General features: G+C 50.3%; 1 protein-coding gene across 5 annotated transcripts in view; it reads right to left on the reverse strand.

The window, feature by feature from the left end:
- Positions 1–25,507, reverse strand: part of EVA1C (eva-1 homolog C) — a 77,170-nt gene that overhangs the window by 16,008 nt on the left and 35,655 nt on the right. For all 5 annotated transcript variants that reach the window (XM_053903133.1, XM_053903135.1, XM_053903132.1 and 2 more), the window contains 4 exons: positions 24,907–25,103; positions 21,907–22,030; positions 12,611–12,763; positions 1,423–1,566 (listed from right to left, as the gene is read on the reverse strand). In XM_053903133.1, coding sequence (XP_053759108.1) covers positions 1,423–1,566; positions 12,611–12,763; positions 21,907–22,030; positions 24,907–25,103 — 618 coding nt within the window. The remainder of the gene's footprint in view (positions 1–1,422; positions 1,567–12,610; positions 12,764–21,906; positions 22,031–24,906; positions 25,104–25,507) is intronic.

Genomic DNA, 25,507 nt, shown 5'->3' on the forward strand with positions numbered 1-25,507 from the left:
AGCTCAGGATACAAGAGGCAGGGGATGCATGAGAATAGCACGAGGCCACAAAAAGGAAGGGTGTACTTTCACGTGCTACCACACGGATGAACCTTGGCGACGCGCTACGCAAAGGAGCCGACACAAAGGAAGAACCGCACGTTGCGTGATTCCATTTATACGGGCCGTCGAAGAGGCAAGTCCATAAAGACAGAAAGTAGATGGGTGGTTGTCTGGGGCGGGGCGGTGGGGGCGTATCGGAGGTCGCGGCTAAAGGTGCAGGGTTTCCTTCGGGGACGACGAGAAGGTTCTTAATTGTGCTAAGGGTTGCGCAATTCCGTGCCTAGACCAAAACCAACTGCTTCGTGTGCCTTAACAGGTGACCTGGGTGATCTGTGAGTCACCCCTGAATATGCTACAAAGAGAAAAAGGGAGGACTGGCTAGCAGGAGAAGGGGTGGCCACGAGCCCAGGGACTGGGCTCCTCAGATGCAGGACTCTGTGCTCTCCCTTTGCTCCTATGAATCATTTCGGGATGAACAGTCCACACGTCAGGATTACAAACCAGAAACCCGCCGCTCCCGCAGAGAGTTAATTAGTGCCGGTAGCTTTATAAAGTTGGAATCTAATGAACCAAGCATTTCATTTTCTTGCTCGAAGACACTGGGAAAACCGAGACATGCTGCCTTGTAACATTTTTAATGGCTTTAGGGTGAGGATTTGCTCTGTTGACTCACCGCTGTGGGTTTGCAGATAGAATGGCAGCAGAGAGAGTTAGAGCCGAACACCGAGACAGGGAGGTTAACCAGGACCCAAACAATACTTCTGGGAGCCCGCATGACGTATCCATACATTTTAGAGCCTCCTAAGCACTCAGATTAAAATCACTATTCTCAACGACATCAGTTTTACCCCATTCATTTGTTCTTTTCCTATTCTCCCCGTTTGCGGCCAATCTGATTGCTGAAAAGGCTTTTAAAATTGTTTTTTTTAATGTTTATTTCTTTGAGAGAGAGAGAGAGAGAGAGAGAGAGAGAGTTAACGGGGGAGGGGCAGGGAGCGAGAAGGAGACACAGGATCCGAAGCAGGCTCCAGGCTCCGAGCTGTCAGCACAGAGCCCGATGCGGGGCTCGAACTCACGAACCGCGAGATCGTGACCTGAGCCGAAGCCCGACGCTTAACCAACTGAACCACCCAGGCTCACCCTGAAAGTACTCTTAAGACAAATTCTGACCCAAGAACTTGGACGGCTCTTCTAACATGAACAGCATATACAAGAATAAAGGATAGAAAAAGAGACTCTTGAATATTGGGGAAGATAACACACTTCCAGGCGTAGCCTCAGTTTGGCGTGCTGCTGGAAAATGCCTTTCGTTCCCATGATCACCTCCTCCCAAAGAGGCAGGGTCTTCCGTGGAGAAGTTTGTTGAGGGTGCGTTCTTACCACAGGCATAGGTGACGGAGAGGTATTTTTGCACTCCTGGCAGACACGGGCTCCCGAAATGGTGATTGTTGGCGATGATTTTGCATCTCTGCTTCCCGTAGCACCTCCTGGATAACACTTGCAAAGCTGAGTAAGACAGACAGTCTGAAAGGCAGGGAACAACGGGAACGTTATGGTACATTCCGTATCTGGCCACCACGTGGCTCTTGTTATTTTCTGTAAGGAAATACACGGAGCTGACTTTCAAATCTCACGGAGATGGTCTCTCTGATTATTTTCCGTGTCATCAAAGCACCCAAGGTGCTTTACCCTATAATCGTACGGGCTAAGTACCTTATAGGCAGAGCTGGCCTCCTGACATGTGCTAGAAGGGTCCGGTGCTTACTGTAACGCCCTGCAGTCACCACCTTGAAATTCTTACGTGGTTTTTGAACAAGGGGTCACATATCCTCCTTTTTGCGTCAAGCCCCGCAAATTATGTAACGGGCCCTGCATACAGAACAGGCAAAATATGTAGAAAGTTGAACGAAGGTCCTTATTTCTCTTATGCCCTTTGCCACTCCTTAAAACATTTTATTTGCCTATGAGAAACTTAACAGAAGACCATGGGGGAAGGGAAGGGGGAAAAATAGTTGCAACCAGAGAGGGGGGCAAACCCGTGAGAGACTCTTAAATACAGAGACCAAACCGAGGATTGATGGGGGGGTTGGGGGATGGGGAAAATGGGGGATGGGCACGGAGGAGGGCACTTGTTGGGATGAGCACCGGGTGTTGTATGTAAGCGACGAACCACGGGAATCTACCCCCGAAACCAAGAGCACACTGTATACGTTGCATGTTAGTCAACTTGACGATAAATTATATTTAAAAAAAATTAAAATGAAATGTGTAACCCCAAAATATATATTTTATTTGTCTAGTTTGAGAATCCATCTCCCCTACGTGAACATAAGCTCCACGAGGACAGGGACTCTTCCTGTCTTGCTCGTCCTTGAACTCCAACACGCGGATGAATGAACGAAACGTACTAATAAACGTGAGGCCATGTTTCTCAGCACCTGGCACAACACCATCGCAATCAGTAAATATTAATTTAACACGCACACAGGATGAGGTGCAGCGACGCCATGTGCCATCAGGAAGACAAGTCGGGAGACATCTACTTTTCACTCACAGGATGGGCTGCAGCTGGAGAGACAACCCCCCGCCCCCTGCCCGCCACCCCATGAGACCTGATGTCTTAACAATGGAAAACAGAGAGTGAGCGTCAGCAGTGAGTGACCAGGACAAGAGGTGCTGGGGTCAGAGATGGGAGAGATCAGTGTGAACCAGAGTGTGGTCATGACAGGCTGTGTGGAGTAGAGGGGCTTGGTCACGGGAGAAAGAGCATGAATTAGGCAGAGGCAAGTAAGAAAGAAAGGCATAAATGCCCAGGCAAATGGGCTAGCATCACTCTGGGAGGCTAGGGGGCTCCCTGGGAGCTGGAACAGTGGACGTGGGCAGGGAGGCCATACAGAATGATCAGGAAAAGGAAACTGGCCAGAGACAGACGTTACTCTCTAAGCAACATGGAGCCTGAAGAAGTGGACGGCCTGATGTTATTGTCCTTTAGCGACAGTGCACGGGAGCCCCCGGGAGAGAAAGAGAACCAAGCTCGGGGAGACCAGTTCGGAAGCGATTTTAATAACACACACTGGGAGGAATTAAGAGCTTGAAGAGGAGAGAACAGAGGCGAGAATTTTAGAGACCTTACAAAGTTCGGTCCACTTATAACAACAGCTAACATTACGACAAACTCTAAAAATCGCGAAGACTGACAATCCCAAAGGTTGAACAAGACACGGATCCGTGGAAACTCCTGAGCATGGCCTGTGGGGGTGTAGACCGTTCCTGGACCATACACCGCCATCTTTTACATTGGCACATTTCACATCCTCAGACTCTATGGATTTACTCTCAAGAGGTCCCATCCGCTGTCCCCAAACCCTGCAGGATTTGCAGTCAAGACGTCTGAGAATGGGATGTACGGTCTCTGCTTTGGGAAGAAGTCGCTAGCTGTCTGAATTACGAAATGCCTAGAAGTCTGATGTAACTGTTGTTGTTTTTTTCTGTCACAAAGGAAATGCCTGTTTGTAGTCGAAAACTAGAAGAGCCCAGAGAAGCCCAAACTAGGAAACCAGAAATTCCCAGCAAATCCAACCATCGAGGAAAAGAACTAGTAACCTTTAAGGAACCTCCTTCTGGTCTCTTCTATGTGTGACTGTCCTTCCCCCTCAATGGTGGCATATACCTGTTACTCTTGCATGTTCCTTCTTCCTCATTTGTTAATGTGTCTGTGAAAATTTTAACATGAACATCACCGCGAAGAATTGCATGGTTTTTCATCTTACGGACGCGCCAGCTCTATGTTCAATACTCAATACAATCATCATTCCGATGGTTTCTGGCGTGGAACCTTAGAAGCAGTTGCGTGTGGGGCGCCTGGGTGGCTCAGTCGGCTGAGCGTCTGACTCTTGATTTCTGCTCAGGTCGTGACCTCGTGGTGTGGGACGGAGCTCTGAGTTGGGCTCCGCACTGACAGCGTGGAGCCTGCTTGGGGTTCTCTCTCTCCCTCTCTCTGCCCCTCCTCCTCCTCCCTCAAAATACATAAATAAACTTAAAAAAAAAAAAAAAAGCAGCAGTCCTGTGTGGGACATCCGTTGAACTAAATATTTGCACACGAGCACGACGCTTGCCGTGGGAATTCTTGGAAGTAGATTGTTTTGTCAAAGGCTATTCAAAATATTAAGGCTTTTGATATTTACCGCCGAACTGTCATCCAGAAAAGTTCTACCCATCCGTGCTCCCGCCAGAATGGAACGAGGACCCTAGAAACCTTATATTTTCTTAGGACTTGTGACAAGCGTGATTTACAGAGGCAGGCGTCTGCACCCTTAAATTACCCTGGGAATAAAAGAATTTATCTTGGTCAGAGTGAAACCCACAGTGTGTTTTCAGGAAGCGGCCCAAGGTAATTCAGGTCTGACTCAGGTCTCACCATATCCTTGTTGACACTGAGCTCTGAACTGTTTGCGGGATTTTTTTTTCCAGCGATTATCTCCCTCTCAGGCTGATTTTGTTTGCGCCCTCTCTTCCTGGCAGACTATCCTCCACCCCCAATGCATCTGATAACACGATGTTCAACCATTTAATTCAATTTTTTTCTCGCGATTGTTTAGCTCTGAAACTGAAGGCAATTAATCCTCACAACGTGTGTTTATTTTGATAATTAGGCCGCTCTCAAGTGACTCTGTCTTGGCGGTGGGGGCCCCTGGCACCTTCATCTTTGGCTGGGAAGTTCGAGGCCCACCCACACTTGGCCTTGGGATGGCCTTAGCCCAGCCTCTGAGGCCCACTGGGTGGTTTTTCTCGTTCTCTTATTAAGGAAACAGCAGGATCCCTGGAGCCCACCCAGAAAATGTAACTGCAGCAGGAAATGACATGTCACAGTGGACGCCCAGCCAAGGGAACTTTCTGAAGTTCATGCCCAGGTCTGTGGGAAGGCTCACTCCCTTCTGTGATGAGATGCAGTTTCACTGGTGTTCACTTGGGGCCGGCGGTGGTCAAACACTTCCACACCTTCCCTTCCCTTCTCCTCAGTAAGACCTACAGGTCCTGATGGATCGGACTTGCCCGAAGACCTTTCAGAAGTGACTTCCAAGGGTCAACACCCTCAAGATAAGACACCGGATTAGCTTTGGTTGAACCAGTACGCAGCGGGATCTTACTTTTGGAAGACGGTCTCACAGCTGGCTTAGTCACCAGCCTTCTGTGTCTTCCCTTTTGTTTCACAGTTTACTTTCATTTCAAAGTATTACTTTGTTAGGGCTGCTATAACAAGTACCACAGCTGGGACCTTGCACAACAGAAATCTATCTCCTCTCAGTTCTGGAGGCTGGGAGTCCAAGATGGCGGCTGGGAGTCCAAGATAGAGAGTCGATTCCTTCCAAGGCCTCTCTCGTTGGCTTGCAGATGGCCGTCTTCTTTTGTCCACACACACGGTCTTCCTCGGTGTGTGTCTGTGTCCTAACTCCCTCATCTTATAAGGACACAAGTTATATTGGGTTAGCACCCACATGACCTTAATTTAACTTCAACATTTCTTTAAAAACCCTCTCTTCGGGGTGACTCGGTCGGTTAAGCTTCTGATTCTTGATTTTGGATCCGGTCATGGTCTCATGGTTCCTGGGAGCCCCTTGTCAGGTTCTGCACCGACAATGCGGAGCCTGTTTGGGGATTGTGTCTCTCCCTCTCTTTGCCTCCCTCTGTCTCTCTCTCTCAAAAATAAATAAAGTTAAAAAAAAAAAAAAAAAAGACCCTCTCTTCAAATCTGGTTGCATTCTGAGGTACTGAGGGTTAGGACTCCAGCATACGAATTTTAGGGGCACACAGTTCAGCCCACGACAGCCTTCACGATGGCCTCTAGTCATCTTCACCTCCTGGAACTCAGACCCCTTTGTGTTCTCTCCTCTCGCAATGAATCAGAGGTGGTTTGTGGGGCCCATGTGGTACGGCAGAGGTGACAGTGTGTGGCTTCCATTTGTTTCTCTGTATCACTTGCTCTGGGAGAAGCCACCTGACACATCACAGGACACTCAAGAGACCCACGGGAAGAGAATGAAGGCCTACCCACCTACAACCGCACCAACCCACCCGCCATACAAGCGATCCACGTTGGAAGCCCAGCCTTCAGGTGACCGCAGCCCCAGCCGGCCACCCATCTGCCACCTCACCAGAACCCAGGAGACCCTAAGCAACAGCCACCCAACCAAACTACCCCAGAATTCCTGCCCCACAGAAACTGTGAGGCAATAAGTGTTTGTTTTTATTTCAAGCCATTAAATTTGGGGGGTATTCTGCTACACTGAAACAGAAAACTACCACATGTTTTGATACTTAAAAGGGGGTTGCTGGGGTAATAAGAAATTCCTAAAAACGTGGGAATGGCTTTGGAACTGGACTTTGGGCATAAATTGGGAAGACATCGAGGAAAGTGTTGATGAAGGTCTAAGGCCTTGAAGAGCCTTCCAGCATCTGTAACCTCTGCACCCTGAGGCCAAGTGCATCTCAGAGTAGAATTTCCCAACTTCAGAAGTGAATGGGCACAGGTGTGCTGGATATTTCCCTTGGGACCCCGGGCTGCCCCCCAGCCATTGATTTTGGTATTGGGTACTGCCTCCCTTCACCCTACTGTGCCATACAAATAGAATTTTCTATGTCACTGTAGAGAAAAGGCTGGGGAGCCCTGTTCAAGGCCAGGGTGTAGTGTGTGACCAAGGACTCTCCATGGCCTCGCCTGCCTGATACATTCCAGATGGGACCAGCTTAGGACACTGAACACAGAACAGAGGCTTTGTTTGACTTCCCCCAGGCATGGGCTCAGAGGCTTTGCTGAGCCCAGGCGTGAGCATCTTTATGTCCTTGGGAACGTCCAGTACGAGCTCCGGTCCCACTAGAGCATCCCCTGAGGATGCTCACGGGAGCGTGATGGCGTCACGACATGGGGTCGGAGGTCATGTGCAGACGCCCTGACTTCCACCAGGGGTATCCTCCTCCCTGCCACCATGAAGCCCCTTCCTTCTGAACCTATCTGACGGGTAACGTTCACAGAATCGAAAAAGCAACCAGTTGCGCATAACAAACCCAAACTCAAGTCCAGAAAAAAATATACCGTGGGGTGGGACAGCAGAAAAGCATGTAAAGGATCCACATCTCTACTCTGTTACGTAAAAGTTTACGAAAAAAAATGAAGGGTCCCACCACCAAAAAGAAAAAAAGAAAGAAGAAAAGAATAAAGGCGAGAGTGACAGTGGGCAAAGTGCAAATACAAGAATCACAAAAACATGGGAAACTTTCAAGGTCATTAATATTCAGAGAAAGGCAGACCCAAAGGACCATTTTATAGCCATTAAATTGGAACCACGAAGAACTATCACACACATCTCTGCCAGAGTCCTAAGGAAACCCGGAGTTACACATTGCTGTTTAGGCATTTAAATTGATACAAAAAGGTTTTGGAAAAGACTTCTGGTGATACATATAAAGCACTGTCAACATACCCACGCCCTCTTTTAGTATAAAACTTCTGGGAATTCATCCCAAGGAAACAATCCAGAGGAAAGAGAAAGCTACAAGCCCAAGGTTGTTATACATCACTCACAATATTTGAAAATCAGAAGTGGTAAAATAAGCCAGCCCCTAGGGAATGGCTAATCAATGATCTGTATCCCTTTTAGAAGATATGAGGAAGGGACTGGCATTGTTAGGATTTTGGTGGCCGCATGGAAGAACACCCATGATGTGAAGTGAAATTTCAGAGCAGAATCAAATGCGTCTGTTCTAGAATCGCCAATACGTAAAAACTGTTCTGCGCTCCCACACCAGGACTTGGAAGAGACCCTGCAAAGGAAAAAGCTGCTCATTTGATGGGTAACATCTGTGGCTGAACTGTTTTCTTATTTCTCTCTCCCTCTCTCTCCCTCTCTCTCTCTCTAAGAGACGGGAGTCCCCTCCCCCAGACCTGGTCAAGAGCAGCTAGATGCCAGCTCTGCCCCTTCAAAAGACCCTCTGCCGTCCTCAACAGAAGGGCCTTCCTTCCCAGAACACCGGACTGGGGGGCTCTGGTGGCCCGTGTCCCTCCTGAACGGCTTCTTTGCTCTCTCTTCTCTCTCTAAGAGAGAGAGGGAGAGAGAGGGAGTGTGTGAGCTGGGGAAAGGGACCAAGGGACAGAGAGAATCTTAAGCAGGTTCCACCCACCTAGTGTGGAGCCCCACGTAGGGCTCGATCTCACAGCTGTGAGCTCAAGACCTGAGCTGAAATCAACAGTCGGGCGCTCAACCCACTGAGCCACCCGGGTGCCCCCGAACCATTTTCTTATTTCTGTGAAATGTAACTTATGGCATTGGTGCAAGACAGTAACAATGATCGTAGCAATCATCTTCCAGAAGGACCTGGAAATGCCCTCCCTCGGTATTTAAGTGCCACATCAGCTGCGTTTCCTGACGTCACTGAGGTCCGGCTGGCCTCCACCACGCATGCTCCCGGGGAGGCCCCGAGGCGAGAGCTTACGGGGTTCCACAAGAGGAAAGGTGCGACATCACCTTCCAGAGGCCGCAGGGAGGCCTGACCACCCGGGCCTAGACCTGTCATCCTGCAGAGCTCACGCCAGGTCCCAGGGTTGAGAAGAAACGGCCCTTTCCCCTTCTTCAAAGCCATGTTGCTGAGCTCCGAGTACTAACTGGGAACTTAGAGCACAGATCCCGCTGGCAGCCTGTGGACCGGATGTGGCCTGTAGGCATGTTTTCTTTGGCTCAATCACTGTTTGAAAAGTTGGAACATTTCACATTACAAAAAAAAAAGGCCGTATTTCCAGCAACTCATGAGGGTTTGGAAGCCGTGACGACACTAGACCCGCCTTCTGGGCCGGCAACCATGAACCTGCGGGAGCTCCGGGTGGGCTCCTCGCTTAGGACAGGCTCGGATTCATTCATGCATGTCAAGAGTCACCTGGGCACCTGCTCCGTGCCAGGCACTGCTCTAGCTGCTGGGAATCCTGCAGGAAGCAGACAGACACCGTCTCTACGGTGCTTCCCTTCCCCAGGGAAACAGGCCATAGACCTGTAAGTGATGGTTCCCACATTACGAAGACAAACAGGGACCGCGCAGACAAGCGGCCATGCTGGTGGGGAGCCCCAGGAGACCTGTCTGAGAAGGACATTTGACTTGATCCCTGAAGGATGAGACGGGGCCAGCTACACAAAGATGTGGGGTGAGAACGTTCCAGGCCAAAGGAAGAGCTTGTGCACAGGCCCCAGCCTATGAATGAGTGTGCCGAATGGCCCACAGTTCATTCGTTCATTCATCCATTCTCCCCACAGCTGGGAGAATGGATTTATTCTAATTACAGTGGACAAAGCGCTGGGCTTTAAGGGGTGGGAGGGTATGGTGATCTGATTTATTTTAATGATATCTCTCCGGCTGCTAAGTGAAGAAAGGGCCAAGGGAGGGGAGGGAATCAGGGAGGAGAGGGGGCCGGGACACCAGTCAGGAGGTGGTCCGGATGGTCCAGGCGAGAGATGCCCAGAAGCAGGGAGCAAAGTGGCCGGATGAGAGACCCTCAGCGCAGGAGAGCCGAGGACGTGCGGACGGAGTCAGTGGGAGGCAGGGTGTCAAAAGGTGTGCTTTCGAAAGTGGGTGATATCGGGCGGGCCTGGGCGGCTCGGTTGGTTAAGCGTCTGACTTTGGCTCAGGTCATGATCTCACGGTTCGTGAGTTTGAGCCCCGAGTCGGGCTCTGTGCTGACGGTGCGGAGCTTGCTTGGGATTTTCTCTCTCCGCCCCTCCTCCACTTGGGCGCGCTCTCCCTCCTCCCTCTCAAAGTAAATAAATAAACTTAAAAAAAAAATAAATAAAATAAAGTGGGTGATATCAAGGCATTTACACAAGAGGGATAAATGGATGGTCTGGTGGAGGGGGGATCATGCCAAGTGCAGTTTATAATCCTCCCGTGTGGCTTTCCTGGGCCAAGAAGTGAACAGCTTCTCAGCATTCAGCTAAAGGGAGAAAACACATCAGCACTGGCAGCCAGGGTCTGCCCTTTAGCGCTGACCTGACGGGAGGGAATAGTCCAGGTTTCCATGTGAGCCCTCATAGGGTCTTTCGTGTCCCCTGGGAGCCTCTTCCCACCGCAGAGCACAGGCCCAGACGGTCTCCGGGGCTTGGCAGTGGTTCACGAATGCGGCGAACAGTTTGATCTTCAACCTCACGTGTAGTCAACGGGCAAGGGACAGAAGCCCTTGCCCGTGAGGGGTGGGAGGGCACAGGGGAAGGATGAGCCCGTGGCTTTGGCACGTGTGACTTTGCCAGGGCTCAAACCTTCTCAAACTGAACCGCTAAGCGAGGGGCCCGGTCTTGCATTCACGGACCTTTCCTGTATCAACAAGGGTTATTCATGGCATTAGGACAGCTGGTTGACCTGAGGATTCCTCGACGTCTCTATGGAAACCTGTCTTTTAGCCATGATGTCTGCTAACATTTTCTTTGGCTGATTACTTGATGAAGAAGGATGAGGGTCCCTTTGGGGCAGAAGTAGGTCAGATCACCAAGGCTCCCGTATCCAGCCAAGGAGACCGGATCATTTCAGGATGTTCAGAAGAACAGCCATCAGACTGGCCTTTTGGAAGGATGCCTCTGGCCATCTGGGCAGAAAAGCAGGCTGGGAGTAGGGAGATGGCACAATGACCAGCGCCCAGACCTGACACAGTAGCGGGGGCCAGGGCAGAGGGGCTGGAGACGTTCTGAACACATGCGGGTGTTATACGAGAGGGATGCTGGAGTGTCAGGAACTCACAGGTCGCTCACTGGGGTGTGGGGTGGGCCGAGGGGCGTGCAGTGACATACGAGGGGAAGCCACCCTCACAAAGACCTCTCTGCCCCACTTGACAGCCAAGCCTGTTAAACGGGAGTCCCCTCCCCCAGACCTGGTCAAGAGCAGCTAGATGCCAGCTCTGCCCCTTCAAAAGACCCTCTGCCGTCCTCAACAGAAGGGCCTTCCTTCCCAGAACACCGGACTGGGGGGCTCTGGTGGCCCGTGTCCCTCCTGAACGGCTTCTTTGCTCTCTCTTCTCGTCTTGCCCGAGAACTTGCCTGCGCACTGGAGTCACGTCACGCTCTCTCTTTTCAGATCCAAGATAATTGGTTTGGTATGAATTTCTTTTTAAAATTAACGTTTCGGGGCGCCTGGGTGGCTCAGTCGGTTGAGCGGCCGACTTCGGCTCAGGTCACGATCTCACAGTCTGTGAGTTCGAGCCCCGCATCGGGCTCCGTGCTGACAGCTCAGAGCCTGGAGCCTGTTTCAGATTCTGTGTCTCCCTCTCTCTCTGACCCTCCCCTGTTCATGCTCTGTCTCTCTCTGTCTCAAAAATAAATAAACGTTAAAAAAAAAAATTAACGTTTCATTTCACATGTGATCCATGAAGAAATCGTAGCGATTTAATACATTTCAGAGCTCATTTTACTTTTGATGAATAAAGTGCAACTCTCTGCACCGGTCCCCAGTGGGGCCCGTTCTCTCTGGTAACACGGCGGGTAAAGATCAGGCCACTTCCCCACCACAGGCTGGCATGCGTGAGGGTTAATTCTGTGTCTCAACTTGACTAGGCCATGGTGCCCTGCTGTTTGGTCAAACACCGGGGTAGACTGCTGTGAAGATAGTTTTAAGATAGGGCTAACATTGAACTTAGTGGATTTTGTGTAAAGCAGACTACCCTTCCTCATGTGGGTGGGCCTCAACCAATCAGTTGAAGGCCTGCTTTTCCTCCGGGCTGCAGCATAGAAAATCTGCCCATTTCCAGCCTGCTGTCCTGCAAAATTCAGACTCAAGATTGAACACCAACTCTTATCTGTCCCGTTAGTTCTGGAGAGCACGGACTAATCATAACCTCAGGTGACTTTGACGGCTCCCCAGGTTCACTCCCTCTCCTCCTTCAAGTCTCTGCTCAGCACGACCCTGTGAGACCACGCCTCTCTGTGGTACACCCCAGCCTTCCCTGTCCACCCCCAACCCCGCCCGCCGAATGTGCCCTTCCCCTCAGCACTCGTATGCGCCTGAAATACAACACACATCATTCGTTCTCTCATTACCTCTTGGTCCACTGCTGGAAGGTCAGTGCCACGTGAACCCTGTGTTGGTCACCGATGACTCCCCCACACCTAGAACGGGGCCCTGCATACAGTCGGCGCTCAGTACCTACTCGGTGTGAAGCAACCACACAACGGACAGATTTGGGAATGTGGGTCAGAAGGAGGTGGGACCATGTGGGCGGTTCCTCCCTGCCCTCGACTTTCCCTCTAATCCAGGGACCAGCCCCTGCCAGGCTTCCTTCCTTGGGGAGTCAGGGCCCTAATCCACTCAGCACCCTAATGACAGCCACATAGTAACACATACCAGGGGCGCCTGGGTGGCTCATCGGTTAAGCGTCAGACTCTTGGTTTGGGCTCAGGTCATGATCTCACGGTTCATGGGTTTGAGCCCTCCACTGGGCTCTGTGCTGGCAGCTGTGAGCCTGCTTGGGACTCTCTCTCTCTCTCTCTCTCTCTGTGCCCCTCCCCACCTCAAAATAAATAAACTTCAAAAAACCACACACACGTACCAAAAGGGGGGAGCCGCTCTGCTTCTGAGAAGCAGATGTCTGGCTCCTGGGTCCTCCTGCCGTAGCTCGCAGAGTAGATGTTGAGAAACTTCGATGGGTGACAGTGCAGCTTCAGCTCTTGGTTTTCACACACGGTTTTGTTTTTTAGTTCATCTGAAGCAGAAACGAAGATCAGCGACACCATCAGCTTCCCCCAGAAGGACTCAGGGAGCCCTACGCGAGCCCTCAGGGGCTGTACCCTGAGAAGGACAGTGGGAACAGCCCCGCCAGCCCATGGCATCTATGACCCTGAGAAACAGCGCCCTCTGCAGGAAGAGAGTGGGAATGACAGTCAGGTGCGCAAGGAGGACATTGGGGGGGCGGGGGTAGTGTCGGCAGGCAGGGAAGGCAGGACTTCCTGGCTTGGGTTTGCGGAAGGGGGTCTGGCCAGGAAGGATGTTTCTCCCCCTCTCTCTCCACCTGAGGTCACATATTCCTTAATTGAAGGGAGCCTTTCCTGAAATGCGGTCTTGGAGCTGCACAGGTAAAGACCAGGGATCGCCTGATTGAGGATTAAACCTCTGGAGAGGGCCCGCTGACACATCACCGCCGGACCTCCTAATGTTCTAGCACACACCCCCATTTATATATTTAAAAAGAAAAATGATACAAAAGCGAGTTATTTCCTTGGGTAGGATACGGGGAAAAACAGGGCATGTGAAGAGTCCCTCTTCAGGGCAGTATGAAGATCTCGGTCCAGGAGCACCTGCGGCTCGGGCCGCGGTTGCGTGCTACCTTCCGATTCCCTGCACCAGGTCACAAATTCCCAAAGAATTTAGGGAAAGGTCTGTGTGTTTGTTTAATCCGCATGCCACTGTAAAATTTCCCTCTGCAATGTCACACAGTGTTGACACTGTAAATGCATTGCTGATGAAAATATAGTTTATTGTTTTTTCTTAAAGAATGTACTGGAGGGGTGCCTGGGTGGCTCAGTCGGTTGAGCGTCCGACTTCAGCACAGGTCGTGATCTCGTGGTCCGTGGGTTCGAGCCCCTCATCCGGGTCTGTGCTGACAGCTCAGAGCCTGGAGCCTGCTTTAGATTCTGTGTCTCCCTCTCTCTCTGCCCCTCCCCTGCTCATGCTCTGTCTACCTCTGTCTCTCAAAAATGAATAAACATTAAAAAAAAAAAAAAGAAGGTACTGGAAAAGCATTCAATTAATAAAAAAAAAAGAGTTTCATAATGATTTGATTTTTATTAAAAAAAATTTTTTTTAATGTTTATTTATTTTTGAGACAGAGAGAGACAGAGCATGAATGGGGGAGGGGCAGAGAGAGAGGGAGACACAGAATCGGAAGCAGGCTCCAGGCTCTGAGCTGTCAGCACAGAGCCCGACGCGGGGCTCGAACTCACGGACCGTGAGAGCATGACCTGAGCCGAAGTCAGACGCTCAACCGACTGAGCCACCCAGGCGCCCCTGATTTGATTTTTAAAACCAGTAACAGTTAACCCGCCAGACACAAAGAACCACATAGTGTATGATTCTATTTTTTTGAGATATCCAGAAAAGGCAAAGCGAAGAGACAGAATGTGGGTTAGCGGTTCCCTGAGGCTGAGGGTTGGGGACAAAAGGAAATGACAATACACGGACACAGGACATTTTTTGAGATGATGCAAATGTTCTAGAGCTGGGTTATGGTGACGGTTACATGACTCAGTACAGTTACTGAAAATCACTGAATTGCACTTAAAACGGGTGACCTTTATGCTACGCAAATTATATTTCAATAAAGATATTTCAAAAATAATAATAGCCAAATTTATTGAGCACTTCCTTGAATTAAGCCCTGTTCTAAGATCTTTAAATGTATCGGTGAATTTTTTTTTTAAGTAGGCTTCATGCCCAGTGCACAGCCCCATGTGGGCTTGAACTCAATGATCCTGAGATCAAGACTTAAGCTGAGATCAGTCATGAGATCAAGACCTAAGCTGAGATCAAGAGTTAGATGCTTAACTGACTGAGCCACCCAGATGTCCCTAAATGGATCAATCAAGTTCATACTCAAAATAGCCCTTCTGGGAACCACCTCTTCATATCCTTGGCATGTTGTGTTTTGGATTTTTAGACACTGTAGCAGTGATTCATATAGTCTGGATGCTAACCTTCCTCTTTTACGTGTTATAAATATCTTTTCCTAGCCTGCCACTTATCTTAAACTTTGCAAAAGCAAAGCAAAGCAAAACATAAAGGGGACTATGGCCATTTATTTGCACACGTGGTTCTCTTCTCCCTACCTCCCCAATGTTTCCTAAAGAAAAAAACCATTCTATTACCCTCGTTCTAGATTTGTTTTTACTTTGAAATGTCAACTGGAGCGCAAACAGGTACATTTTTCAGCCAAACAAGCCAAGAGGAGCTAAATTACAGGAGCTAATGAAGGCTGTTTGGGGGGGGGGGGGGGGAGGAAGAACATACCGAGAAGAAGGAAAACTAGCCCCCCACGATGACCCCCCATGACCACCCCTCCTATGACCATCTCCCAAGACCATCTATGGCCATCCGCCCATGACCACTACCACTGTGACCATTCCCCATAACCATTCCCCATGATTGCCCCCCCATGACCATCCTCCCTGGCCATTCCCCATGACCACCTTCCACAACCACCCCCATGATCACCCCCCATGACCATCCCCCCCAGCTCCCACTTTCACTTCTCTGACTCAGTCATGTTTTTGGATTGGAGGTGCAGGCCATGCCCAGATCCCTCATAGATCTCAAGTTAAAGTTTTCCAAACTGTGACTTAAGGCCTATTCTATTCATGAAATCAATTTAGCAAATCGTGACCAGCAATTTAAAAAAAAACAAAGAGTTTAGAAAACATCAAAGCACCTCACTGCAAAAAAGGATAAACACTGTTTTATAATTTTTAAAAATCCTTTCAGTTGTGTGTATGTTATGCCGGGCCAAAATGTAAAATGTTTTCCTTACCCTGCACTGAAATCAAACCAATCTGAAAGCCCCCACTGAAGCCTTACGGGAAGGCGTTAAGTGGTAAACACAAGGGCAATGGTGGCCCCTGGGACCTTTGAATCCTGGAGTCCCCGATGCTTAAGCTCCAAACTTACAACATGAAAGAAAATAATTTCCAAATATAAATTCCACCTTTCCATAACTTATAAATTCCCATGCCTTTCTACACCAGAGAAGCAGCCGTGAGGAAAGCTTCAGGATCTCAAGATACCATCAGCTCTGGTGCTGTTCAAACCTGACACTGGTCTTTTTTTTTTTTTTTTTTAATGTTTATTTATTTTTGAGAGAGAGACAGACAAACAGAGCATGAGCCGGGGAGGGGCAGAGAGGGAGACAGAATCGGAAGCACGTTCCAGGCTCTGAGCTGTCAGCACAGAGCCCGATGTGGGGCTCAAACCCACAAACCATGAGATCATGACCTGAGCTGAAGGTGGACATTGATCGACCGAGCCACCCAGGCGCCCCGGCCTTACGCTGTTCTTTAATCCGTGCTGAGGGGAACACTCAGGATGAATGAAAGGTGTGAAGCAGAAGCCAGGTTACAGATGCTCACCAAATCCCCGTACGGCCTAGTAACACACAAGGAACTATCAGAGGAGGGAAGGTTCTGGGGTGACCAAGCAGTATGTAGAATGCCCTTCACCCACTCATTGGAATCTTAATACAACAAGTTTGAACCTAAAGCCAAGAAGCTTTGTTTTCTTTTTCTGAACAAAAAGAACACTGAGTCTGACCCTGACATCGAGGGTTTGATTTTGGTGAGTCACATCCGCACTGGTATGAGTTTTTCAGTGCTTTTTATGAGTAAACGCTAAATCCCACCAACACCGAAATATTGCCTGACTTCAAAGGCCCGGAATGAACGATGGCCTTTGATGCAGAACAGGGGGCATATGGGTAGACGCACCAAAAAGAGCTCAAGCAAGCACCCTTCCAACGGGGAGAAGGCTGAAAAATGTCAAGAATGCCTTCCAGTGGCAGAGCTCGCCAGAAAGGGTGAAAACCAAGCCTGATCTCAGCAAACTGGAAGCTTTTCTTTTTAAAAGGACTGGCTCCTTTCTTTCTTTTTTTCTTTCTTTCTTTCTTTCTTTCTTTCTTTCTTTCTTTCTTTCTTTCTCTATCTTTCTTTCCTTTTCTTTTTTCTTTCTCTTTTTTTTCTTTCTTCCTTCTTTTTCTTTCTTTCTCTTTCTCCTTTCTTTCTCTTTTTCTTTCTTTCTCTCTTTTTCTCCTTTCTTTATCAGAATTTTTAAAAATTAGAAAAGACTTGGGGCGCCTGGGTGGCGCAGTCGGTTAAGCGTCCGACTTCAGCCAGGTCACGATCTCGCGGTCCGTGAGTTCGAGCCCCGCGTCAGGCTCTGGGCTGATGGCTCGGAGCCTGGAGCCTGTTTCCGATTCTGTGTCTCCCTCTCTCTGCCCCTCCCCCGTTCATGCTCTGTCTCTCTCTGTCCCAAAAATAAATTAAAAAAAAAAAAAAAAAAAAAAAAACGTTGAAAAAAAAAAAAATTAGAAAAGACTTTTTAAGGCCTGTCAAGAAGTGCATTTATTAGCCACCATCTCTCTGATGTATTAAGGCCCATTCATTAAAGGAGGCCTCGATGCTGGCCAAACTCACGCAGAGTAAAACAACACCTCCATGTAAGGCCTCCAGTGATCCTGTCCTCAGATTATGGGCAAATCATCTCTCGGAACGGAGAGGCCTGTGAGTGTCACCTTACATACGTGGGGTTACTGCTGTGTGATGATGTGTCACTTGGTTCCTTAAGAATGTACTAATTCGCTGTCGCCTAAGAGTGACATTTCTGGGCCCTAAACGCAGTGGGGCCACTAACAAAATCGCTCCTTTTCTTAGAGAGAGAGAATTTGTTTTAGAGCTGGGTGAGACTGCTCAGTGGTCTCAGATTAGAAAAGGCATACACAGCCTTCCCAGTGGGTTTGGACAGGGAGGGTGACAGGAGCCCGGGGAAGTGGGAAAACCAGGACAACAGTAACAAAGTCCCCTTCCTGATTCTGCAAACTAGGGGGCTCTGTGTGCCCTCAATGTTTATTTATTTTTGAGAGAGAGAGAGAGAGAGAAAGAGAGAGAGAGAGAGAGACTGCAAGCAGGGGAAGGGCACAGAGAGAGGGAGACACAGAATCCAAAGCAGGCTCCAGGCTCTGAGCTGTCAGCACAGAGCCCGATGCAGGGCTTGAACTCACAAACCGCGAGATCATGACCTGAGCTAAAGTCGGACGCTTAACTGACTGAGCCACCCAGGTGCCCCTCTGTGGGTCCTCTTTAATAACACAGATACACATGTGCATATCAGCAGTGGCCTTCCACAGAAGGGCAGAGAGGGTGATCTGCCAGGATGAGAATGTATTACTACTGATGTTAGTTACAACGGCCACGCGGGGCGATATTGACATGCAGACAGATATTTACTTACTTTTACTGTGTTTTTAAAATTCTCTACGGTATACCCTGCTCATGCCTGCACCCAGGGCAGACTCCCCTCAGCCCCCCAACATCTGGGTATCACTGCCTTTCGGTCAGTCACATCTTCAGCAAGAATGACCTTTATCTGCCTCCTGGAATAACAGCTACCAATTACTGAGCACAAGTGCACAACACCGTACTTTTACACACTCTGCCACAGTGTGGAAGGCGCACTGTCTTCACTCTACTGCCGACCCTGGGAGTTTCCCTATGCTATCCAAGGTCACGCAGCAGCCACACAGCAAACAGGGTTATGAACCCAGAACTGCCAAAATCCAAAGCCTCACGGAAACCAAGATTCTCTGCAAGGATGAGATTTAAGGAGGTGAAGCGGGGTGCCTGCTTGAGAAAAGAAGGCTCTTTCTAGTGAGGTTTACTGGTAAAATAGCTCTCCCACCATCCACAGGCAAGCCCTGATTTATAGCGTTTGCCCATCTCCCTGGTGTAAATACTCCCGTTGTGGCAGATTTCACTGCACTCAGGCAGAGCTGGGAAGAAATGCCCACAGTCGACTCTCACGATGAGGGCTGGCTCCCCGGGCCCCTGGCTGCAGCAGTGGGGGTGCCTTCTGAGGATCAGTGTCAGTGTCATGCTTGGGCTGGCATCAGAAACAGAGAAGAGCCGCCGGGGTGAGAGGGCTGCAGAAACAGAGGCTGGAGGGGGTAGGAACGACCTCTCTTCTGCCTTCCTCTCCCAGTGGTGACAGGGACCGCCTCCCAGCCTGCAGGGCCTCAGGTCGCCAATGTCTACATTACCCAAGGCGCTCTGGTCTGAAGGATCATGTTCCTGTTAAATTCGAGTTGAAATTCTGATGCCCAACTTGATGGTACTAGGGGGGTGGGTCTTTGGGAGGGGCTTAGATCATGAGGATGGAGTCCCCATGCATGGGATTAGGGCCCTGAAGGAAAGATACCCTAGAGAGATTCCTCGCCCCTTCTGCCAAGTGTGGTTATAGCAAAAAGACAGCCATTTGTGAGGCAGCTGGCCCTCGGCAGGTGCCAAAGCTGCCAGCCCCTTGATCTCGGTCTTCCCAGCCTCCAGAACTACAAGAAATAAACTCCTGTTGACTATAAGCCACCCAGTTGATGGCATTTTGTTAGAGCAGCTCAAACAGCCTAAGATACAGGGCTGTGCCCCGCATCTGTTATACATGGGGCAACCAGAGGGGACGTGAAAACCCCAGCCACGCGTCCTCCCTGCTTAATGCCCCTCACAGAAAGAGTCCACCCCCTTCCTTGCCCATCAGGTCCCGGGGATCCTGCTCCAACTCCCCATCCGGTGCTCCTGCTGGCTCCCCAGAGCCCCCTGCTCCCTCCGGCCACAGCCTTCCATATGAAGTGCTCCTTCTGTGCCTGACCCCTAGTCTGCAGTCCCCAGCCCCATCACTAGCCAGGAAAGCCTTCCTTGCACCCCTGCCGGGCTCAATTCCCCCTGAGCTCCTGGCACAGTACCAAGAGAGTAGGGTTCTCCTGAGATGTTTTCTGGACAGATACGATCTTTCTGGAGAAAGCTGATATTTGCTAGAACCTAAAAGGCAAGAAGGAAGCAGCAATGCGAGGTGAATGCTCGCTAGATGAAAGAACGTGGAAGCTCTCCAAGCTGGAGCCGCCATCCAAGAAAGTTCTGCAAAACAGGAGTTGTCTTCATACGCCAACACCTGGCCCCACACCTGTGCACGGTAGGTGCTTCAGCAGTGTTTTGCTGAAATGACATGAGCAATCAGACCTCATCACTGGCCACAGTAATAAGGCTGTGGCCTGGCACTGACACAGTCGAGGTTCGGCCACTTCCACAGGGGCCTTTTTACGTCTTTTACGGGTTGGTCATTTGCAACTTCGCGTTATGAAAAATTTCCAAGAATATCACAAGAGACAGGCATATTCTCACTGCGCAGATCCTTCCACCGTTAACATTTTGAACACGCTTTAAAACGGGTTGTCTTTGGAGCGCCTGGGTGGCTCTGTCAGTTGAGTGTCTGACTCTTGATTTCGGCTCAGGTCACGATCCCAGGGTCGTGAGATCGAGCCCTACGTCAGGCTTTATGCTGGCAGCTCAGAGCCTGCTTGGGATTCTCTGTTTCCCTCTCTCTCCGCCCCTCCCCTACTCATGCTCTCTCTCTCTCTCAAAATATATAAACTTAAAAAAAAAAAAAAGGGTTGTCTTTTCCACCATGGAAGGAGGACAGCGTTTTTTAAGATTTAGCCATGGGAAGGACGCTACTGAGAACACAGAGATGTAGACGGGATCTTCCCGAGTGAGACAGGAGGTGACGAGGATTCCTGGGGAGGGTTTGGCTGGTCTGCAAAGTTCGGGCCTGTGTGTGGGTGTTTGCGATCATGTGCACGTGTGAGTATGTGTGTGACAGTGCATGTGTGTGTGATAGCACGTACGGGGGGGGGGGGATTGTATGCATGTATGAGTGACTATGTGCAATGTGAGCGTGCAATCATGGGTATGCGTGCAAATGAGTGTGTGCATGTGAGTGTGAATGTGTGTTTGAACACACAGCGTGGGGGAAGAGCCATAGGGGCCGTTCTGAGGCATCTGGGCCCCAGCAAGGAAAGGGTTTAAGACAGAAGGCTGGGTATTTGCTGGAAGGTTCCAGTGCTTTCTCTGCAAATGTGCACTTGAAACTACTACACACGTATGAGCTAAAGCTTCACCCGCCTCCGGCACCTAGTCTGCCACTGTCTTGGGGGGGGATGCTGGGAACCAGAGGCAGAAACCAAGAGAGAACAAAATGCAGAAAATAAAACCAACGCGTTGGGGTGGCAGTGCAGAATTTTTAAAGTGATCATGCCTTCCTATAATCGTTTGGTTAAATATTGTTGCTATAACTTTGCTTTCTTTTCAGCAGGTTATTCCGGGGTTGCCAGGAGCCTCTAATGCTGCAGTTACCCATGGCTTCTCTCAGGCAGGCTCTCCACACCTGCACGTGTGACCTCCTCGCTGAAAGGCAGTTACCTGTGTGTTTTAACGGGTTAATCACAAAACTGATGTGCGTTACATGTGGCACAAGTCAACTGAGAAAAGTGCGAGAATCTGAATAAGAAAGGCTGCTCCGGCCAGAATCTCCTCCTCTTTCTTTCCCCTTAGGAAAAGACACTGTGTGCGGAGCCCCCGCTATAGGTGAAAGCGGAAGAAGCAAGTTCAGAAAGATCTAGAACCGGGGGCTCCAGTGGCAAATGTGCCCCCCCGGCCCTCTCGAGAGAACAACAGGCCAGCGGCTGATGGTGAGCTTCCTTTGAGTAAGGAAAACCCTGTTCCCCATTTTGGGGAAAGGCAACTTCAGCCTCTTGCCACCCCTGATACCTTTAGCATGGGTACAACTGGGTTTTACATATTACGAAGGATTTAAAAAAATTTTTTTAATGTTTATTTATTTTTGAGAGAGAGACACACAGAGCACAAGCAGGGGAGGGGCAGAGAGAGAGGGAGACACAGAATCGGAAGCAGGCTCCAGGCTCTGAGCTGTCAGCACAGAGCCCCACATGGGGCTCAAACCCATGGACCACGAGATCATGACCTGAGCTGAAGTCGGACGCTTAACCGACTGAGCCCCCCAGGCGCCCCTACGAAGGATGTTTTGAATTCAAGGATTTGAAGAATGCACATGGATATATGGCTGCACACACACGTGCACACACACACCACAAAAGAATAGGTAGGACTTCTCTATTAACAAGTTTCCAAGTTGGACAAACACCCACTGGCAGAGAATTTCCATCAGGGGTGTGAATAAAACAGGAAATCCACACCCCAAACACACTGTCCCCCCCCCCCCGCCCCCGCCCCAGAAGTTACTTACTAGGCTGGCATTTAAAGGAGACCAGGAGGTATTTACTGCTTCCTGGACAAAGGTCAGGTCCAAAAACACGGCTATTGACCAGGAGATGGCAGGCACGCTGGTTCTGGCATTCATCCAGCACCTTCTAAAATGAGGGGGGTAGAAAAGGGATAGGCTTGAAAACCACACACGGTGTCTGTGAGACCCCACACCCGGGCTGCTCTGGGCTCTGACAAGGAAAGGACACCTGTCTGCTTGGCCTGGGGGCCACACAAAGAACCTTCGAGCTGCTATGAGCTGTGTCTGAGACCGCACACCTGTGCATTGACCAGGTCGGCTGCCTGTCTCCCTGTCTGTCCCAGAGCAAGAAACCCGACCCTACGGCGCCAGGCCCCCACCAGAAGCCCAGCTTCCAGTCTTCCTCGAGTGGAAGTGTTGCTGATGGTTTTAACCGAAGTGCTGCATCATGGAGGCTTCGGGAAACACGAGCGAGACCCGAGGACCTCAGAGCGTGGGCCAGACAGGACGCGGAGGTCCCTTCCGGGAGGCGTCCCCCTGGCTGCAGAGCTGAGAGAGCCCTGTGAGGACCAGGAATCACGGCCGTCGCTCTACATCCTTAGAAACGGCCGAGCACAGACCACAGAGAACTCAGCATTTGGGGGAGGCCTTGGGAGACCCAACCCAAATCAGGCCAACCAGTAAACATTAGAAAGCTGATTCTTCCCACCCTTGCCAACCTGGAGGGCACAGGGCCTACTTGTTCCCCAGGGGGCAATTTTCCTCGTTGGAAAACTCAGGCCTTCTGTTGCGCATTTGGCTCCAAAGTTCTCCTTCAAATCTCTCTTTCCCTCATTTTTTTCCCAGGCAGTGCACACTCCCTTGTAAATGAATCTGTTCTGTACAAAAGCCCATGAATCGCCCTGTGGAGGGTCACAAAGGGGCCTCACTGCCGTGCTTCCTGTCTCCAAACACAAGAGGCGCTGCCCGTAACACACAGGTCTTACACGTAGTGTCCTCTAACAGGATACCCAGCACACTCTACGCTTCCCAAGAATCCACTCACTACTGTTGGACTCCATTTACCTCAGCTTGACGAGCCCGTCCGAATCGCCACGCTCTCATAGTAGATTACGGAATATCTCCATGAAGGCTGCTGGCCTTACCAGGCATCCCCTGTCACCTCAGGGGCCCGGCAGAGGTGGTATGAAATCTGGAAAAATGCCCAGGGACCCCCCCCCCCCCCCAGAGGACGGGACACATCCTCATGGCTGAGGGTCACCGGGCAATGACTCAGCCCTTGTGTGGCTCCACATGTTACATCCACAGAGTGGGACCCGAGGCCGGGCTGTTTCCAAAGGGGGTTAACAGCTGAGAGATGCGTGGGGCGGGGGGACTTCCCGTCGGCATTCAGTCACGGGCCAGACCAGCTGAGGTGCCCCCGGGGTGGACATCAACGCCTGTTCTCTGCAGCCTTAGGCGACCTCACTCTGCGGAGGAGGAAGCACTTTGCCTCAGTTCCCAAACGCTGCTCAAAAGACACAAAATAAAGGATCTCTTGCCCTCTGGATGAAAGAGCAGTGCACGGGGGATGTTTCTGGCAAACAAACCTTCTGAACAACAATCAGAGTCGTGTTCACAAATGCTAACTTGTCTGCCTGGCTCTGGAAACGCCCGCTTCCCTCAGGCCTGCCTGGCAGAGCCAGGCACCATATTGGAGAGCGAGGGTGGTGCCCATTCTTTCCAGCTCCAGGGTGCCAGGGGTTCATATTTCCACAAAGCAGGGCACCCGTCCTATGGCACCGGCCGGTGTTCTTTTTATGCACCTAGGATAGCGGCAGCCGGCCGGGGGGGCGGTGGGGAAGGGTGGGCAGGGCAGTTGGGGTAAGGACTGGGGGCAGGCCAACTGGGATACAGCTCCTGGAGTGGCACCCCAGGGACAGGACTGGGGGCTGGGTGGGGCACCCACAGGAAGTAGCTGCTGGTCTCCAGAAGCAACAGGTGGCCTCTCCTCGGGGGTGTGGAAGCCACGTCCAGGGATTTTACTCAAACACATCCTTTTGGCTACTCAGCTGGCATCTCTACCTATCACATGGCCATTCTAGATACTAAGACGCTTGGAACGGAAGCAGTAAGTGGTGTAAGACATAGAAAAATCCTTATATTATCACACGAGTTTGGCTTCTCCTCTTTGGACCTCAGAGAGAGCCACACGGCATGAACACCAATCCCATCAATCCTTAGTCTTCCTAGCAAATTTATCTTTCCCCCCATTTCCCGCGGCTGAAAAATAGTCGAAGAGCCATGAATAGTCTAAAATTACCACTGAAATACTAGTCTTGACCTCTTCCTATATCAAATCTTTTGCTAATCCCAACCCTCCCCCCCCCAAAAGAAAGTCTTAGCCGCCCCCCTCCCCAAATTCCTGGTACTATCTGACAGAAATGCAAATCAGCAGAGGCCGCCCAAAGAAGCTCGAAACAAGAGTAATGTCATTGTCTACAACTGGAGAAGAAAACCTTTTTTTTTTTTTTTTTTTAAAAAGACCATGATTGCTATTTCCCTTCCGCGAGAGCATTCTCTGAGAAGTTGGTCAGGATCTCGACTGTCTGCCTCACACAGCCCCCCATGGTTTCCACTAAAGGAGTCACGTTCCCTCTCTACTGGGGTATCGACGGGACAGGTGGTCCTGGAGGGTGAAGGCCAGCACGACTGTACTTTGCTTTACGGCAGTGAGGGGTACGTCTCTGAATAAATTCGTAAGGCAAGCGTATTAAGGGAGCTCCCCAGCAGGCAGGAATCCCATTTAGTCTTGTTTGGTGAAGAACCTTTTCCAGAAGCAAATAATAGCTCACTTGTGAAACCGTTGATTTGTATAAGTTGGGGTTTTCGTGGATCAGGTTTGCTTTGAGCAAACTATATAATCACAAGCATATATACAGAGAGAGAGAGAGAGAGAGAGAGAAGGAGAGAGAGAGAGAGAGGACCATTTTATCATCCTAAAACATCTACAAAAGATAATACCTGCAGTGTTGTGGGTGCGACGCAGGTTAAGCTGTCTTCCCTCTGGGAGGCAGGCTGCTGGGTGCTACACATTTGGTAATCTTGCCCATAGAAGGCCGACTGGACACTTATCGTAGAATGCCGAGGGCACTGTAGATTCAAATGGTCCCCATCGCAGGCATAGGCGGTGTGGTTCTGCAGGAGTTTGGTTAGGTAACCTGGAAAATATTCAGCTGGGTTACAAGAGGCCCAGGAACTCACCACTCCTTCACAGATCTCCAAGCAAGAGGACCTCAGCTCCCCAGGGGAAGGGCTGGTCAGTCCGGAAGACGCCGGGTGGAGCTTCCCTAGTGGCTGCCATGGAGAAGACCCCAAACGAGGCTGGTAGCTGAGACTAATGGAGCCAGGTGCCAGTTTTCCCATCTGGGTTGTAAACTTTGGTCTGGAGTGGCCCATGGGAAGGCTGGGAGGGCTCTTTCCCTTTGGGATTGGCCAAGGGCCAAGAAATCCTGAAGCATCTCCATAAAACGGGAAAAAATTCCAAGTGGGGGTCCCTTGGGCATGTAGTTGCCTGTCCCTGGAGAGATTTGGGCTCTGTGATCTCCCACTTGCTAGGCCAGGC

The sequence above is a fragment of the Panthera pardus genome, unplaced genomic scaffold (genome assembly GCF_024362965.1).
Source record: "Panthera pardus isolate Hobbes unplaced genomic scaffold, ASM2436296v1 HiC_scaffold_16, whole genome shotgun sequence".
Classification (NCBI taxonomy): domain Eukaryota; kingdom Metazoa; phylum Chordata; class Mammalia; order Carnivora; family Felidae; genus Panthera; species Panthera pardus.